General features: G+C 40.3%; 2 protein-coding genes across 51 annotated transcripts in view; one reads left to right on the top strand and one right to left on the bottom strand.

Moving 5' to 3' along the window:
- The window catches only part of LOC129731781 (zinc finger protein 420-like), a 47,795-nt gene extending 43,183 nt beyond the window's left edge, over positions 1 to 4,612 (top strand). For 48 of the 50 annotated variants that reach the window (XM_055692081.1, XM_055692064.1, XM_055692088.1 and 45 more), the window contains one exon: positions 3,362 to 4,612. In XM_055692081.1, the coding sequence (XP_055548056.1) occupies positions 3,362 to 3,963 (602 nt within the window). In that variant the 3' untranslated portion in view covers positions 3,964 to 4,612. The remainder of the gene's footprint in view (positions 1 to 3,361) is intronic. The other 2 variants (XM_055692065.1, XM_055692060.1) reach the window with 1 other exon arrangement.
- Positions 4,613 to 17,902: 13,290 nt separating this feature from the next.
- LOC129729712 (mitochondrial inner membrane protease ATP23 homolog) lies at positions 17,903 to 19,019 on the bottom strand. Its single transcript, XM_055688474.1, has 3 exons — positions 18,625 to 19,019; positions 18,258 to 18,564; positions 17,903 to 18,196 (listed from the first exon to the last, which is right to left on the bottom strand). Exons 1-3 carry the CDS (start codon positions 18,891 to 18,893, stop codon positions 17,996 to 17,998), a joined length of 777 nt encoding a protein of 258 aa, XP_055544449.1. The 5' UTR covers positions 18,894 to 19,019; the 3' UTR covers positions 17,903 to 17,995.
- Positions 19,020 to 19,380: the final 361 nt, after the last annotated feature.

The following is a 19,380-nucleotide window of genomic DNA, read 5'->3' as shown; positions in this document are numbered from 1 at the left end:
CAGGCGGGTTCTCGGTTCAGAAGATTCTAATGTTGCCAAGGTGGATGGAGTAGTATTCTACTGCAGTTGCTATGCTCCGCCGAGTTAGTCTACAGCGAGGTTCGCTCAGATGGTCGACCGTGTACCCGTAAAACTAGCGGGCTTAAAACCATTGGTGGTGGCGAGTGACTTCAATGCTTGGGCTGTTGAGTGGGGAAGTCGCTCACTGAGAAGAGGGGCCAGATCTTTTTGGAAGCTTTTTTTTTTATTCTCGCTTATTTTCCGTCGGTCTAGTTCCGCCACTGTTGTGGCCAATCACCGACGCCCAGGGAGGTGACTCCACACCCAGGACCCTAACTCACGACCCGTATACTAACGGACCGGCGCCAACGGCTTTACTTCCTCATGCGATGGAAGGCGTGATCCCAGAGATTTTTCGCCTCAGAAAATCTCCCGGTGTCGGCTAGGATTGAATCTAGACCAGTTGGGTTGGTTGTGAGTGGATCACGCCACCTCACAACCATCGACACCTATGTCGGCGGTGGGATTTGAACCCAGGCGTCGAGCGTGGTTGGCGGAGACGTTACCCACCACACTATGCCCCCGCTCTTTTTGAAAGCTTTGGCGAAGTTCAACTTAGATCTGGCCAATGACGGTGCTAAAAGTACCTACAGCAGAAACGGTGCGGAATCGATCATCGACGTGACGTTCGGCAGCTCGGGACTGATCACGAACTGGAGGTTATACAACGGCTACACTAATAGCGACCACCAGTCAGCTGTAGCGTGGACACAAGGCGGCAAGTGACGGGTAGGGCCAATACCCCAACCTCTCACGGCTGGAAGACATCGCATTTTGATGCCGATTTGCGAAAGTAATAAGTTGGAGTAAGGCTTCCCTGGTAGCCGACCTTTACCAGGCATCATTCAAATCCGCTAAGGTAACTCTTAAGAGCCAATAAAGGCCAATAAACGAGCCTGTTTCGATAGATTTTGCGACAGTGCCAATACGAACCCATGAGGTGACGCCCATAGGGTCATTACGGCTAAGACCAGAGGCTTTTCAGCCCCGGCAGAGCAATCACCAGCGATACTGGAGTGGGTCATTGAGGAACTTTTCCCACACCACGAGCCGGACCCTTGGCCTCCGGCTGCTGAGTCACCACAAACAGTGAGTGCCGGCAACCGCGCAGAGGTCGAGGAGGTGGCAAGGATAACGGACGGTGAATTTATTGAGATCGCAAATACCCTGAAGGTGAGTAAGGCACCGGGATCAGACGGAATCGCACACCTGGTCATTAAGACGGCAATGAAGGTAGCCCCCGGGTTATTCAGGGCGGTCATGCAGAAAAGCTTAGACGACTGCCTCTTGCCGGATAAGTGGAAGCGACAGAGACTGGTAAACCACCAGGTGACCCTTCGGCATATAGACCGATCTGCTAGACACAGCGGGCAAGGTGTTTAATAGGCTAATCCTCAACAGACTCTTGAGATTCACAGACAATGAAACCGGTCTGTCAAGCAACCAATTCGGCTTTCGCAAAAGTAGATCCACGGTGGATGCTATTCTCTCCGTCACCAAAACGATCGAGGTAGCTCTAGTGTGAAAGAAAAGGCTTTCGGTATTGTACAATTGTCACGCTCCACGTGGAAAACGTGTTCAATAGCGCCAGCTGGGATTCTATAGCCTACGCGCTACGAAGTCTCAGAGTGCTGGTGCCACTGTACAGGATTCTGGAAAACTACTTTCAGAATCGAGAACTAGTCTACAACACACATGAGGGTCAGGAACGCGTCCCGATTACCGCAGGAGTACCGCAAGGTTCCATCCTGGGTCCGGTATTGTGGCATGCCATGTATGACGATGTGCTGAAGCTTAATCTTCCATCGGAAGCGGTGATTGTGGGCTTTGCGGACGACATAACTCTAGAAGCCTACGGCGAGTCAGTCAGTGAGGTCGAGTTGAAACCCGCGCTATCCATACTGGATTGGATGCACTCTGGAGTTAGCGCACCATAAGACAGAGGTCATCGTAGTGAACAACCGTAAATCGGAACAGAAGGCATCGATTAGTGCTGGTTGATGCAATATCGCTTCAAAGCTGAAGCTCTTGGAGGTAATGGCCGAAGGCAAGCTCACGTTTGAGAGCCACGTCGACTATGCCTGCAAGAAAACTTCCACGACTATAGCGGCATTATCGCTTGCGATGTCAAATAGCTCGGCGGTATTTAGTAACTCTTCACGAAGTGCAATAAGCACACTCGCTTTTCTCTCTGAAGCAATGCCTAACGGCAGTCCCAGGGAGATTTGAGTTCGAGCAAAAATTGAGCAACGTAGACAAAAAGGATGAAACGCGGCAGACTGCAGTGGGTTGAACATGAATTGAAAAGGTCAAATGAGCAACCAGGCAAGATATTTAGTAGGATATTTGGAGAAAACATCGAATTTGTTACATTAGTGATTCGACAGTTGGTAGATTATTGGACTCTCGTCGTAAAGACGCATTAAGCGAGCTTGAGAATTCGTAAAAGATGTAACTCGTGTGAAATACTTCAGGAACGACATGTTAAAAGATGGCATACAAAGATGAAAAGAGAACTGACGCTGATGAATTCATAAACGCCATGGCTAATACACCTTATCAAATCGTCAAAACGAGACTCAACCGAGCTCAATAAGCACCCAGTATTGATCATGAGCAAAATGTAAGGGACGATGAAGATTGAAATAAATCAAACTGACGCTTTGCAATGCGTCGGAGGGTTCACATTGAAAGTTAATGATGAAACATATTTGTTCGCAAAGCTGTCCGCCAATGTCATTATCTGAAGACACGAAAGCCTTTTTACAAAGGTTGGAGTTTTAATCGCGACAATAAATCTGTATGTAACGTGCTTACCTGGAAAATCTTGTTTCTGATCTAAACCGACCCCTGGGTCGCTATAATTACAGAACTTTTTTATATAGCAAATTCTAACCAGTGACAATTTTGGTTGATAGGAATGTAATGAAGCTTACTAACGTTGCATGAATTATTAGTAGAATAATCTAATGTTTTGGAAGACCATATTTTTACCGTGTTGCTTGTATGCTAGTGTGCTTTTCCTAATGTCTACATTGATCTGAAACCCAATGACCATTGGTTCGGTTGAATGTGAATCGAGAAAGAAAAGATGGATGATATTTTTCTACTTTATTGTAACGCTCGGTCCAGCGGTGCTGTAGCCGTAGCCTGTACCAAAACAGTGTAAAGTTACAAAGAATTGCCCAAACCACCCCCAAAGAAAAACTAAATGATCGTTTCTCTTTCTCTCGTTGTTCCTCCCATTTTCTCATTTGTTGAATATACCTACAACAATGCCAATACAAATCCTAAAAAACAGTATCTCAGCCAACGTCGGTGGTGACGTCCCCGGCTCAGGCCACCTCCACAATCACATCGATCATCTCCAATACTCATCCATCGCAGCATCATCACATTCAACCGAAAATGGAACAGAAATCTCAGATACATCATCTTCCGATTCCCCATCAGCATCAGGCTCACCAGCTGCACCACCACATCTCGGCCCCGATGCATCTGCCCCCACCAAACCCCCAACAATTGGCAGCACTCGCCCTCCATCATCAAGTGGCCCAACAGCAGCAGCAGCAACAACAATCCTCACCCTCAACGGGCCGAGCACAGCCTTCTCCTCGTACATCACTTCCGCCGCCGCCGCAGCAGCAGCAGCATCCGGTGCAACAGCCGGGACCGCCCCAGGTCCCCCCGGGCCCCCCGGAAAACCAACAACAGCCGCAGCAGCAGCCGGTCCCGGGCCCAACTGGACCCCTGCCACCACAACACCATACGGTCCCGGTTACTATTATAACCCACGCTGGCACAATTAATCCGATGCCAGATGGACTCAACAATCGGGTCGGTACGATCCAGATGCACCACCTGAATGCGGCTCAGTCGGAGGAGCACTCGGTGGTTTACTGAAATGACCTCGATGCAGCAGCCACCACCACCAATGCCGTCTTTTACAACGGACCTGCAGAAAACGGAACGTTGAAACGATTGTAGAATGGAGAACAGAAAACACAAGCACCTGGACACAATAGGATATGTTGTAGCCCACAACAACACAAACAGCCACAATCTGGAGGGTGAAGTACAGATATGCAATTAGTAGTTTTTAACGTTATAGGACGAACCTTATTCGTAAACAGTAATATACATAGAGGAACCATGTATGCGACAACTAAAAAGTACTAAAAAAGCAAAGTATGTAACTATGCGATTGTATATACAAAACACATACAAAAGGAAAATAAAACAATAACGGGAAAAATAAAGCATAAATCGATATCAAATATCGATGCAAAACTAACTACAAGTAATAAATAAAAATATTACCACAGCAAGTTGGACACAAAACACAAACTAATAGTAATTTAGAGAAAGAAAAAAAAACAGAAAGTAATCTAAATTGGAATATGAACTTTATTGATTGTAACGATAGAAAAAAAGCAAAATAACAGGCAACCCACTAATCTGACACAAAACAGACTGTTCGAAACGCTCTTTTTTGTTCGAGATAGGTGGCAAACAGTGCAGCCGGAGACGTGATAGAGAGAGAGAGAGAGAGAGAGAGTAAAAAAACAGACACACAGTTATGAAATGAGAAACAAAACACAGTGAATAAAAAAAGAGAACAGAAAACCCTTAGGTAAAGCTATTACGAGATGAACATAGAAATCAATACTTAAACAAATAAGCAAATTGTTGAAATAGGTGAAATAAACAAATAGTAATTGAGTTTACCCCGCAGTTGATAAATGGAAGTTAATCTGAACAAATCGAAGAAACGTCAGAAAATAAAAAATCAGGAACGTTGCTTGGCCACAAAAGAGAGAAAGCTAATACATTTTCAGACCGGAATCATAAAGAGATAGGAAACAATAGTTCGATTCGAGCCTGAACTGAGAAGTCGTAAACAACACAAAAAAACAACAGCGGCAAACGCTAAATGAATAGTACAACATTACACAGTAACTATTATTAGTAGAAACAAACAAGAAAAACAAATATTCGAGCGTAATTTTACTGCTAATGAAAAAAAACGTGCGTATTCACCACCCGACCATCTTCATACTTCATCTTCTAATGCCGTTAAACTTTGAAATCGCCATAAAATTGCTGCCGCCATAAAATAAAACGGGAGACATGGAAAATAACTTGTTACAACTCCGACATAGCCACACCTACCAAACCAACACAAATCTGTTCAATAATACAAGGGAAACTCTACAAACTGCAAACATTTGAACCATCAGCATCACCATCACACTACAGCCGCAAACAATAGGTACACTGATAAGCAAAACCACAGCGGAAGGAATCTCTTCGTTCCAGAGAGCCAGCCTAAAAACATAATCAACAATAGACAAACCCCAGAGAACATGTAATAATATTTCAAAAGCCCATACATAGCAACATAAACAGCAGAACAATTATTTTTCTATGTCTTGTGTGTTTTCGTATTGTAATTAACTTGCCAGTACCATTGAATGGTCCAACAAGAGACACATATGAGTGCGATTATGAGATTTTTCTTCTAATTTCCACAATAGAAAGCGAAACAGTTTACCCCGGGGATAGGCGAATGTTTGTGTGACCGCTAAGAACGCTTGCTGGAACACAAATGCTCGCCGCTCCTTCGGTATCGTTTATCCATAACTTAACAATAGTTCCATAGACTCTATATACAATAGTAACCAGTTCTAACCACAAATAGAAACAGACACACGCATTCTACGCAATAGATATTAATTCTGGTCGGGCAGGGTTCATCCTAGTTGTTTCCGGGTTGAGCCCGGTCCGAACTTACCAGCTACAAACTATACTAATTTTAAAGCAAACAGAATAACATAGTCAGGAAAAAGATTCTTCTTCTGATCATAACAGATTGCATTGAAACAAACAACAGAGAACCTATAAATGTAAGCTAACAAGCCCACACAAACACACCCCTACTAAGCTCAAAGTAAACAGTATAGAGATTGGTCGAAACAATTCCTTAAATCTGTTGCTAGAATCAACCGGATACACGTAGCAGTAAATGGAATCCATCAAGTATTCGAGTATTTTAAATCGACAGCAGCAACAGATGTAGAGAGAGAGAAAGAGAGAGATCGAGGAAGAGGGCGAGAGAGTGTTTGATATTTTATGTACTTGATTTGGTTTACAGAAGTTTTTCTTTTTGAAATAGTTTTTCGTTGTATAGAATACACCCACTACAACTACAGTTAGTGCTACTACTACTAATACTACTACTACTACTACTGAAACTACACTAATACAGAACCATAAACCAAGATAAACCAGATTACAAACGAAATCGCATAGAACCACCGCAAAGTAAATAGTGAACAACCAATTCAATTTCAATATCTTCTAAAGCATCAGAGTCAAAGCAGAATCAAATACGCAGGAAAGCGCGTTGGGGAAGGAAAAATCTGCTCCCGTTTTTCAACTCGAGTTAGATTCGTCCTTGGTCAACGTGCGCTAAAGTAAGGGAATTAACTAAAGCACACAAACGGACACAGTTCAATTCGTACAAATGTTTCTGTTGTTGTTTTTTCTTTAATTTACGTTTCCGTTGTGTTTTTTTAAATAACTACTCGTGTCTAATTCGTTGCAATGTGAAGGAATGAACACATTTGTTTCGAGTTCTAAAACACTATAGGGATACAAGTTTCGGCGACCAATTTTTTGTAGCCGAAAATGCTGAGCCACTGCGCATTTCGACTCGGAATCGAAAGTTTAGCTCGTAAAACATTGACATTTTCTCGTGCTGAAGTGTTGTGTGAATGATACCAATTTTTCGGGAGCGCAAAACGCGAAGCGCGTTTCCTCTTCGAGTTTCTTTAAAAAGTATTGGTAAATTTCAGCAAATATTTCACACACAACACTATCTAAAGTTCCTAAAGACCAATTGAAATGCGTAGTAGAAATGGGCCAGCATTTTCCGGCAGACTTCTCACCAACGTTCTAGTCAGTTAAGCAGTACTGTGGCTCGAGCGGCACGTTCTCCACGTTAGATAGGAGGTTTGTGCCTTCCAGTTAAGCAGCTTCTTTTATAACGATCTGAACAGCATATTTCGTATGCTGACAATAAAAAAGTAACATATTTTGGCAGAACAACGTCTGTTCAACGCAATTGAGAGGAATGTGCTTTTAATTATCCAATAGCAAGCAATGATCTAAATTATCTTTGGAAGAAGAATTTTTGCAATACTTTTGATTTAAACTTCGGAAATGATTTCCGTTTTCTGGTACAGAAATTACATTTATACAGCACTTTGACCGCTACCACAATCTAATACAGCAGCAACGGCCAAGCATCAAATCGATACAGCAGCATTTGAAATGCCGGTTTTCACGTCACAGAAAGTTCTTTCGTTTCTATCACTAATCGACAATCTTTAGTTTCCATTCGAGAGACTGCAAAACTGATCTGGTTTTTAGTTGAAGGCACCTTGAGGATACAAATACATTTAAGAAGTATTTCAATTACCCAAACACACCTGGCGAGCAGTGGGTATGTAAAAGAAGCAAACCCGCAAAAGAGAAAAACAAACAAAACAAAACACCACGACACGGCATAATCGAAGAAAACTAACAAAAAAAAAATGTTTCAACTATTCACCACCATCACCTACGCCCATCAAGCATTACTATCTCTTAAGGATCAAAATTCATCAAAACAAATAGGAAAATAGTATGAAAAAGAGGATTCAGGAACATTATAACACATAAAAATATGCTATTTAATGGTAGTAGACTAAAATCGTGTGGAGATGTGGAGAGCAGCAACATAAAACGTCGCTTGATTTTCATGTGAATTGTTTCCCTTGTTTTTAGGTTCATTATTCTGTTTAATCGAATCAATAGAACCGCAGATGAGATCACTTTATTAATTATTAAAGCTAGCAATTGCAGACAGAATATAATCATACAACACGCAAGTAAAGAAGACAGTGAATACATTTTTTTTTATTTTTAGAGAAGAAAAGCGTAAACACTATTTTGTTGTGAAAGATGTTATAGTGAATGTATATAAGGTGAAAACAAATAAATAAATAAAGAAAACAGCAGTTGAAAATTCACATCCACACATCCGAGAGCGTTGACAATGCGCAACAAAACTGCATTAGTAGCGGGGAAATCATAAAAGTAAAAATCACATACACAAGTAGTATTATAAATTAGACGTGACAAAAAAAAGAAAGTTTAGGTATGTGTCTGAGATAGTAGCATGTAAAAAAAAACAGCAATGAAATTCAAACACGCGAACGCAAAATTTTGAGGAACGGCTTTATTCAGGACAAACATTGGAAGTTATACACGAACTCTCCCTACTTTAAAAGAAAATGCAAGTTTTACGCGAATGGCTAGAAAACAGGGAGAAAAATAGAACACAAAAACACGCGATTTTTACAAATTACGTTTTTGATTTTTAGGAGCGCGACGAAAAGCGGAAAAAATTGAAACCAGAATATGAAATAAACAAAAAATCTGATAAACGAAGTGATAAAGAAAAAAATAAGAGCGGTAAACAAGAGAGGAGGTGAATGCTGTATATACAAAAATAAAAACAGAAGAAATTTTATTTACAATTTTTTCAGAAAATGAAACGGAAAATGTAAAGCAAATCGTGAATAAGAGGAAATAAAAAGATCCTTTATGACTAATGAAAACAAATCACGTGCAGCTAAGCTGCATTTTATACGAATTTTCTATTGAAGGTTATTTTTTTTTAATTTACATTAAATTGTGGAGCGGAAAACGCGCCGCGCAGCAGAACAAGGTGGGCATATTCGAGTGGTACCGGAAAAAAAATACTTTAAATTTTGCAGGCTTTGCCTATCCAAACATTTTCGGTGATAAAAAAAAAGTCGTGAAGAAATAACCAGAAGCAAAAGCGCAAGTGTGTATTTTAGGATATAGGACAGGAAAATTCGGAATTATAGGAGTTCGAAGGAAAAAAAACAAGTGTTAATACGGAAGCAAATAAAAGTAGCGATCTATCGTAAGCAAGCAAGTTTAGGCCGAACATATAAAATTACGCAGAAGGTTACTGTAAGGGCAAATCTAATGGATCAATTCGAAACTAAAATTATTACGTTCCGCAGAGACGGCAATAATTTATGATAACATTTATTTATTACATTTGTAAGAAAAAACACCTATATAGATTTTCCTTATTTTTAATATTTTGTTTTATTTTTTATATTTTAGTGCATAACAAATAACACGCATTACTTTTAGGTTTAGGCTCTGAGAAAGTTCATATAATTTATGAAGAAAATAACAAATCAACAATATGAACCACAATGTCCTCCATGAACAAAACAATAGTGAAATCGAGTGCGTTAGAAAGATGCAGAAAATAGTCGATTCCTATTTCCTACTCCCATTAAGGGGGCTACAGAAAACAGAAAAAAAGAAGGAGTAAAAATCGCAGCCATGTCCGTACTTATACATCATGAGAAAAACAAGGTACAACAAAACGAAACCAGTAAATAGTGTACTAGTGCAAATCGGTATAAACTACAAGTAAATGCCATTTTAAGAATCAAATTTATTCGTTTGGAGAATAATAATGAAATCGCGCACCCTTCACGCCCTGCAAATTTTGTTCGGATTTAGGTGGAAACGTTGTGAAGGTGTTCAACAATTCAATTACTGTTGGACTGATTTCACTAGTCCACACAACGCTAACAGCATTGAAAACATCGCGTTTGATTTAGGGACCATTACTTTCTGCATCGGATAAGTGCAAAACCCCTGGGACGAGAAAAATATAAATGAAGAAACGAGTGTAAATGTGAGAGAGGGCGTGTGAGCAACAATACATGGTAGAATGCTGCGCCAAACTTCATTGCACATACACATGAACAACTAAACAAGATAAAGAAAAACAACAAATCCACACGTAGACATACTAACGTGAGAACGACATGATTTCCATACTTTTACATCAGTGACAACAACAGTCAAGCAGATATTATTTCCGCTTTTTCTCTTTTACACACAAGCATACAAACAAACAAAAAAGAAAAACAAAAAAATGTGCAGAGAAACAATAAAAAATGAAACTAATCGAAAAATCGCAAATAAATTTACCCCTTTCCTGCCTTCCCCCCCACCCTAGATGTTCTGTTACATTTCTGTTTTGTCATTCGCACGTACACGCACACCCATCGCGTGCAGCCTGCTTTCATTTTTATTCTGTCAAGGTAAATACCGCGACTGAATCCACAACACAAACACACACAAACAATACACCTACACATACACCATACTTTCGACAAAGAATGATCCTTTTCTCTTAGTTATTAGATTTTGTTTATTGTAAAACAAAAATGCAGCCAGTATAATGTATCCTTAATGTTTCAAACTATAAATTGTATTATCAAAATTAATAAATGTTTTGAATATAAAGTAGTTTCAAAAAACAGGTGGTTTCATAAATGAACAACGACAGTATCCGAACCTCCTCGTTTTACGTAAACGGATTAGATTATGGTGCAACGTTTTTGATGTAGGACTACGCCTACAGGGGTACATTCTGTAAAAGTTGTTGGGGTGCAACCCTGCGGCCGTCATTCGAACAGCTGTCACCTAACCGGATATTAGCGCTGTCTGGCACCATCATACGTTAATAATAGGCAAATATCATTGGTCATATAAAAGCCCGCGGAGCACGTAATATCGTTTTGTAATATATATTTGAAAGTTAATGAAGTACTTTGTTACGTTGCATATTCGGTCCACCTTCACTTCGTAACAAAGTGGCGACGAGGCGTTTTCTCGCAAGAACCGCTCGAAAAAGTTGCGTCTTTCACCATCCACGTGTTTACATGGTGCTACTGCAGCCAATATCTGCACAATGGAGCAATACGGAGCAATCATGAGACGGGATTACATCACATTTCATATATAAACGTAATCATTCAAATATATTCGCCCAAAAGATAGGAAATTTGGGGATCATTGCAAGTGTTCGAATCTTAAATATGAGATGTGCTAATCATTTGAAGTTTGTGGGTTAATAGGAAGAGGGAAAACCGCTGCGACCAAAGAAAAACAATGAGATTGTTTGCAAGATAATTTTATTGAGGCGAATCATCAAGAAATAAACCGGATACCCTTAGCGAATAACAGAAACAAGTTGTACTAAAAACGGCTTCTTGGCCAGTCGGATAGATCCAGTTGATCTTTCCTTTTAAGACCGCCGAGCTGAAAAGTTGTTGAAAGACAAAAAAATACTAGTGGTGAAAAAAATTCTTTTAAAGAAAAGTAAAGTTAGAGTGATAGTTGAAACACAATTGATATGTTGAATAAGCATTTATTTTCCAGAATCCATTCGTTGGAGTTAAAGTTATTCGAATCGACAGATAAAAAATCGTGAGTCGCGATTCAGGCATTCGTAAATGCAAAGTAAATATAATATATAGAACAAGTAAATTGTTATAGTATAGTTGTTTGTTTGAAGTTCCAGTAAGAAAACGAGAAAATTAGGAAAGTGAGTCGGAAAAATAGAAATAGTTGTACGCAGGAAAAAACAGGTTAATGACGGTGAGAAAAGGTGGATTATTTGGGGTTCTAATTGGTAAAATTTTTCCACAGTGGCCGCATAGGGCCCATCCGTTGGGACCGCACGTGCTACGTTCCACAGCAAAATATAGCCCGCTAGAGAGCTGTAAATTTAGAAGGTAACAAAACCTCGTAGCGAGGAGATATCAGGCGATTTCCCTGAGTGTATCTATCGCCTCATGGTTGCGTTCAACTATAGGTACATTCGGAGTGCGTTGGCTGCAAAATAATAGAAGTCTCGGCTCGCGAGCATCACCCGCTACACGTGATGGCTTCTACCGCGAGAAGGTCTGAAAGGGAAAGATTTCCCAACGCCGGAGAAACTCGCCCCGACTCACGTGCCCGTAAATCGGGAGGCCCCCGTACGATACCCCGCTACGGCTGTTTAACCAGCCGATCACCATCCACCACCTGACTGAAGAAGCAATGGTTGCTTGACCGTTGAACGGTCCGTCACTTCACCCAACGACCCGAGATTCAATACGTAATTATTTCCCGGCGACCACCCCCACAAGCATTGCACAGCGGTCACCCACTTACATTCCCTGTCGGCGATCACACGATCGTTGGCTTACGCCAACGTTGCAACCCGAGCAACATTCTTCCGGGTAGTTTCTCCCTCGGCGATCTGGAAGATTGCTCACAGCCACGAGTCAGCCGCAGCGAGAACGATAGCCGACAGAACATCTCCCGAATCGACCCCACCCACAGGGGTAGACAGAGATCGACGACGGCTGACAACTTGTACGAACGAACCAAACACGAACCCACACACGAATACACCACCGAGATAGTAGGGACAAACATTGTAAATTAGTAGGGGAAGAAACATAATGGTTGAATTAAGTCGACTCACAAGACAGAGAGAAAGAAGAAAGTGACGGCACACATATTATTTCTGGGTTTAGCGACAGAGGAGAAGATGAGAGAGCGGTAGGAAATTGTACTTGTTTTATGTTTAAAGAGAATGAAAATAACTAAAATTTTCAAAACCAATGAATATATTCCAAATATGGTTAAACATATGAATATATTCCAAATATGGTTAAACTTATTTTTCGGATAGCGGAGATGCGCTAATTGTCTAAACTTTCAATAAATGGTTTTTCGCTCCACACTTCAACCAATATCTATAATTTACAATTGGCCAGAGAAACTACAGTATAAATTTGGGATATATTGATTTGAATTTACAGCGACATAGGGAGCGTTTGGGAATTGGCAACCTGGAGGTGGATCCTGTGAGTAGGGTATAAAACTGCTAGCTGGGCAAATGTTATCCGTAGTTCTTGGCAGATGACTTCGTCGTCTGGCGCATAAGCCAGGAATTTTTATGCCGTACCAGGATCCTCCTTACAATCATTCAAGGAAACTATCCTGCAAGTTCTTAAAAATTTAAGAAATAAAAAAAATGATATTTTGAAAAATAGAAATAAAATTACTAGTGTTTAGTGATTGTTACATCAAGGTAACCAGTGAAAAGTTGTCCTTGACATCAGAGTGGAAAATTTGATTATTCTTTGTCCAACCTCAAATATAAAAGATGTTCTTTAGTAAAAACTGTTTAGTTCATTTAAACTTATGGAAATATCATTTTGGCGACGAGGATCTCAAGAATCCACGAACATGGCAGAAGATAGAGTTGATCAGCAGCCGCAGCCTGGAATCCAAAATATAATTCTCAAGATGGTCCAACTTTTACAGCAGATGGCGGCCCAGCAGCAGCAGCCTCAGTATCATACCCCGGAGCAGATTTTGCAGTCCCTCTCATCGAACATCACCGAGTTTTCGGCGAAGGTAGGTCTACTTTTACGGAAGCTGGGCACCCATTCGCACAGCCGCTATCTCAACTACATCCTGCCGAAGCTTCCCAAGGACGTGAAGTTTGTAGATACAGTCAAGATTCTCAATAAAATCTTCGGGCATCAAACGTCCACGTTCAGTGAGCAGAGAACACTTAAACGCTGTTCAACCATTGTTGACCTCAGCCAGGTTTTCACCCGACGTAATGTGCTGACGGGCTTTCGGCTAGCAGGTCTATAAGATCCAGCTCTTCCAAGTTCTTACGGTCTGCTCTCATGCTGCTGCAATGTTGATACCAAACTTCCACCTCTCCAACAAAATTGTCAACTACGTAAAAAATTACGAAACTTTCGGTTTTGCGCTTGAATTCTTCCAACGACATGCGTATTACATTAGCGGGATGCAGCAACGACAACGCGTAGGCAGGTGCACTATCTTCACCGAACCGTGTTTCCAGTGAGGTTACAAGAGAATCAAGGTAAGGAATTGTCACAGCTCGGTTACAATACTCCAAGCTAGTTGATGCAGGTGGATTTGCCCGGTACTTTTGCCGCTGCAATGTCCTCGGTGGATCAACTGAAAAATCTGTGCAATTCCACACAACATAGGGCAAGCATTTCAATAAATTAGATCTGGCTCTAAGGTGGTTTACCGGTAAAACAAAAACCGGTAAAACCGATATTTTTTTCAATACCGAAATACCGGTATTGGAGAGGCGAAAAACCGGTCTTTTCGGTATTTTTCTTAAAATTGAAAAAAAAAACACTTGTCACAATTTTCATAAATCATTGTAGGGCTAATGAATGCTACCAACTTAGGTAGGCGTTAAAAATCATATGACGGTGTATATAATAAATACATTTACACAAAAGCAACATTGAACATATCGGGTTTGCCACAGAAGGCAGAATCACGAAAGGCAGAAGCACGAAAGGCAGAATCATGAAAGGCAGAACTCTATGACCGTACACTAAAGGCAGAATATTTCAAAAGGCAGAATTTGGAAGGGCACGAAAGGCAGAATCACTGGTAGCAGAACCTGACTCACGATAGCCAAGTGCGAATCCTGGTCACGGTAGCAAAGCTGTTACTCTACATTTATTATTTGATAACCAGTTTTGATGGGAGGTGCAAATTAAGCCTAATTATAGATCCGAAACGCGTCAACTGGTTTGGATCAGGTCCTTAAGACTCTCACGTCATCGCGGAGAGTAATTTTTCGATGTTAGTTATAACTTACACTAGTCTCAGCGGCTTGTTGGTTATAATTAACATAAAACAATTCATGCGGCGAAGACGCATAATCGAGGACAAGGAACCGAGGCGGCACAAAGCCGCCGTGGTTTCCGCGGTCCGAGCCGACCGCCGACCCGCGGTCGGAAGCGGCGGCCTCTCGCATACAAACAACTGATCAACTGGTTTTCTAGGATTATTCAAACAGGTTTCCTTTCCCTTAGTTAAGTCCGAACGAGCGGTAGCGAGTAAGGACAGCATACACTTGGACAATAGAGTCGGCCAAAGGCCGCGAGGTGTGTTGTCAAAAAGAAAATAGACCATTTTTTGGTTCTGCCATTCGTGCTCTTTGAGATTCTGCCATTCGTTATTCTGCCTTATGAAATATTCTGCCTTTCGTAATTCTGCTTTTCGTAATTCTGCCTTTCGTAATGCTGCCTTTTGATTTTCTGCCTTTCGTAGGAGACCCATTTATTTTCTAAGTAAAACAGCTAATCTCTATACACACTCATACTTACAGGGGCAACTAGTGAGTTTCGAACCTACTAGTCAACTACAAATTCTGAAAATCATAGTTTGAGGCAGCAAGGCAGCGAAAAAACGTAAGTCATTATTCGTTTTGTGCTATTTCAAGGTAAAACTAAAAAAATAAGATAAAAATATAAATTTGGATTAGGAATTTGTTTTTTGTTTGGCATCTCCGTGTGCATTGCACAGGTTGAACCTAGTTATGGACAAGTTGCTCCTGATACAAAGTGTTTACAGGATGAAATAATCAATCAATGAAGAATTTCATCCTTAAAATTACTGTCCCTTGAAAAATTACATTTAAATAGCTATAGCATGGTCAAAGCTTCGTCGTCCATACCGCAGTGGATTTTATTAGCCATAGTTCTAGCGGAGAAAAATGTTTTCTCAGGTTCAACTGAATTTGGACGAACTGTTCAAACAGACAGATCCGAATAGAGAAGTATTTACCTTCGGTTCCTTTCGATTTTTGTCTGATCATCATTTTATTTTCTTCTTCATTCATTTCTTCATCAACAGTTTCAGTTTCTCTAAGAATTTTGAAGTTATTCACTAGCTTAAAACTATGTTTGGCGATGTGAAAGAAAATTGAAATAAAAATCTTTTTTTTTTTTGTTCCTATGAGTTTCGAAATTATGTTCTTCGTAATCATATCACACGATTCATTCATTGAAATTTTCCAAACACTGTTGAATGTATCTGGATCGTGTACCACAAGAGATCAAAACAATGGTCGCAGTGCACATTGGAGTATTTCAGTCAAAAAGCTGGCCAAAATACGAAAAAAAATAATTTAAGTGTTCCTCGTGCTATTGATCCTTTTTGCATTCTCTGATACTTACTACATTGTATGCAGCCCATCTTGAAATTTTCTGAATTGTTTACAAACGACAGTAACTATCATAACCTTGGTATTAGATAGAGCCCATGAATAAGTCACAAAATGTTCTACTCATGTTATTATAACTTTAAAGTGATTCTTGAGCGTCAACGGAGTCGCTTTAGTTCAAATAAAATCGACAGTTTCGAAATATGACAAAATTGGTATAGCTTAATCATGAAATTGTAGAGTTGGTCGGAAGCTTCACATTCATCAAAACGCTAAGAGAAAATGTACCATTGGATGAGTTGAGTTACGCAGTTAACATGACTCAATGATCTACTGGAAGCACTGTGGTTTCAAAAATATTCATATCCTTTTGAAGCGAGTGATTTAAAAAACGCTTTAAAAGTAGCAGAATCAATTATTGGCAAAAAAGTATTCACCAGAACAAGCTCTTACTATATTTGTACTCTTACTATATTTGTGTCGAATTTCAGAGTGATGGTGATCTAACTTGACGAAAACTTGTTAATAATAAGTTTTTATGTCTGAATATAAAGTTAAATAGAGATAAAACCACTTTAAAACACATTAGAAATGTAAATGATAACATTTCAAAAGGTCCTATCTGCTTTCATCGTTTTCCGAAACGTCTTTTCATTTTGGAAATGTTTAGCTTAAGTAACTCTCCCAAGCGTGTTTTTTGTTCAGATGCTAGGGTAATCCCTCCGCTATCTACTTGTGCGAATAACGTGTCAAAAAAGATGTTTAATAAGTTGCGGTGATTGAATCAAAGTGACCGATCAAAAAATCGATCAAAGCAGATAGACCTTTTGAAATGTTCCTCTAGATTTGCTATCTGAAAACTCATTAAAAAAATTTTGGCCAAGTTTTTGCTTTACGTACTCCTATGTGCAATGGTCTAAATCTTACAAAAAAAATCTGGATCGTAATAAAGCATAGGTACTCATAAATGCAAAACCATAGTTATGCAGTGACACGTCCATAGATGCAACCTGAGACGCTGAGCAAAAAATAAATTCAAAATCAAAATTAATGTAAATTTTTTAGTTTTATTTTAAATAGTACAGTGGGAATAACTTGCGTGTTTTGCGGACATGATTGTCATCACTTCCCCAAACTATGATTTTCAGACTTTTGTAGTTGAACAAGTAGGTTGAAAGAACACAAGTCGCCCCTGGTTTGCATAAATCCGAAAAAAATGAAAATACCGGTTTTTATTTTTATGAATACCGAAATACTGGTTTTTCGAAAAGTCGGTAATACCGACCACCCTATCTGGCTCATGCTTTACACAGATGTTTCTATAAGCTAAAGATGTCGTTTTGTACTATTAGAGTTATTGAAAACAAAATGCTGCACCAATTTCAACAACTGGGGGGGGGGGGGCTCTGGCTACGCCTATGAGTGTATCTTAGGGAAAGGAAGCTGAATCAACGAAAAAGTGCTTTTTGGTCATTTTGGCTCTTACGTCAACTATGTAAACAGGAGCAGTACAGGATACTGATTCTCCCGGCGACACTCTACAGACATGAACCGTGAATGAGAAAGGGGGTCGATCGGCGAGCGCTTGGGACCTTCGAGCGTAATCCTGCCATCAATACTCGATGGCAAACTTGAAAATGGAATGTGGCGCAGGTACACGAATCACGAGCTGTACGAAATATAGAAACACGCTGATATTGTTAAGCTTGTGAAACACGGCAGGTTACAGTGGGTTAGCCACGAAGCATGTTAAAGACAGAATTTTGCAGAGACCCAGGGAGAGACCGACATCATAAATGTTACACGTCATAGTTTTTCAACAACGCATCGATTACATTCCGTACAGTATTATGAAAGTGATAACGTGAAAACAAATTCTGGTTATAAAAAAGGCAAAAATAAATGTTTATAACATTTATATTCAATTTCACTATACATTTAAGCTTGTTGCTCCTCAACTCACAATAGTCTTTCCTAGTCTACATCGTAACCATACATCGGACCTTCCATGTAAGCTTTAAACATATCCTTGGAGTTTCTCCTTATCCGTCGACCGATCGGTTCGAGGTCATTATAGCACTTTGGGAATACTCTCTCCACCGCGTCTATCGCTTCCTCTGGTGTCACTTTCCGTACAGCTAGCACTGAGTTGAGGGCTTTCGTTTTAACACAGTCCTATAAAACATGAGAGAATTTAATCCAAACAATTGCACTTCAATTACATTCTCCAACTCACTTGATGTGCTTGCTTAATTTTGAACGGTGACGCGTCACCTTGTGTGCACGCACTAAGAAAAGAACAATGCGTTAGATTAGCAGCGCGAATTTCCGTGCACGCCAGATGATCAATGTTCTTAAAATCCAAATCGTTCCGACAGTAATCGAACATGTGAATCATCTCGTGCGTTAGCACCCCCTGCACAATTCCTTCGTTGCGCGCAATGTTCTGACAAACAACCACCTGATTCAGCACCGGATCGTAACCGCCACTGACGGATACATCACACACCTCGCATGCTATGTGGCGCCGGATGTCGATTGCACTGGAAGTAAAGGATTGCTCTATAGAGTGAGTGTTTACTATGCCACCATTCAAGTCTTACCAGCCAGAACTTTTGAGCGCTCCCATCATCAGCTTCACCATAGGACTGTTTTTGATGCACGAATAAACGTTCTTCTCGCATTTAATTTTGTCCAGATATTCGGTGCCTTCGATGCCTAACAGAACCCTGCCCCAGCTCGGTTTGTACTTTTCACCGCGTCGCTCTGGGTACAGATCGTAGCCCCATTTACCCTCTTCGCCGTCTGTTTGGCGGTCAATAACAGCGTTGGGAATTGGTGGTGAATCTTTGGTCTTTGCTTTGGCAGACATCACAGAATTGGTTCACGAGTATCAGTAAAAAGTTAACAGAATCTGAATAATGAATAAGTAAAAATATACGTTCTAAGCTTCTGATGTAATACCAAAACAAACCGGTCCAGCATGTTTGGTGTCACATGGGTCGGTAATGTAGTTTGGAGTTAAATGTGAGATGTGAGCAGCTATTCAAATTGCAAAAGAAAGAAAAATAGCTACCTGTAAAAAGGTACCTTGTGTTTTGATGCGAGAACAGAGATTGTATAATATTGATAATATTGCTGATTGCATCTGAAACGCGAATTACAGAAAACTTGCAAGCAAAATGCAGATAACGTGCACGCCAGATTGATCGTACACCAGTCAACTAGAGCGAACGCGACAAAGTGCCTTCGTTAATCGTATCTATACAGTCTATCGCGTTCACTCTCGTATGGTGGTATACGATAAATCTGACGTACAAGTTTTTTGCATTTTGCTTGCAAGTTTTCTGTAATTCGCG

The sequence above is a fragment of the Wyeomyia smithii genome, chromosome 3 (genome assembly GCF_029784165.1).
Source record: "Wyeomyia smithii strain HCP4-BCI-WySm-NY-G18 chromosome 3, ASM2978416v1, whole genome shotgun sequence".
NCBI classification, from domain to species: Eukaryota; Metazoa; Arthropoda; class Insecta; order Diptera; family Culicidae; genus Wyeomyia; species Wyeomyia smithii.
Note: the sequence above shows the minus strand (reverse complement) of the source record. Positions and strands in the feature narration are given on the sequence as shown.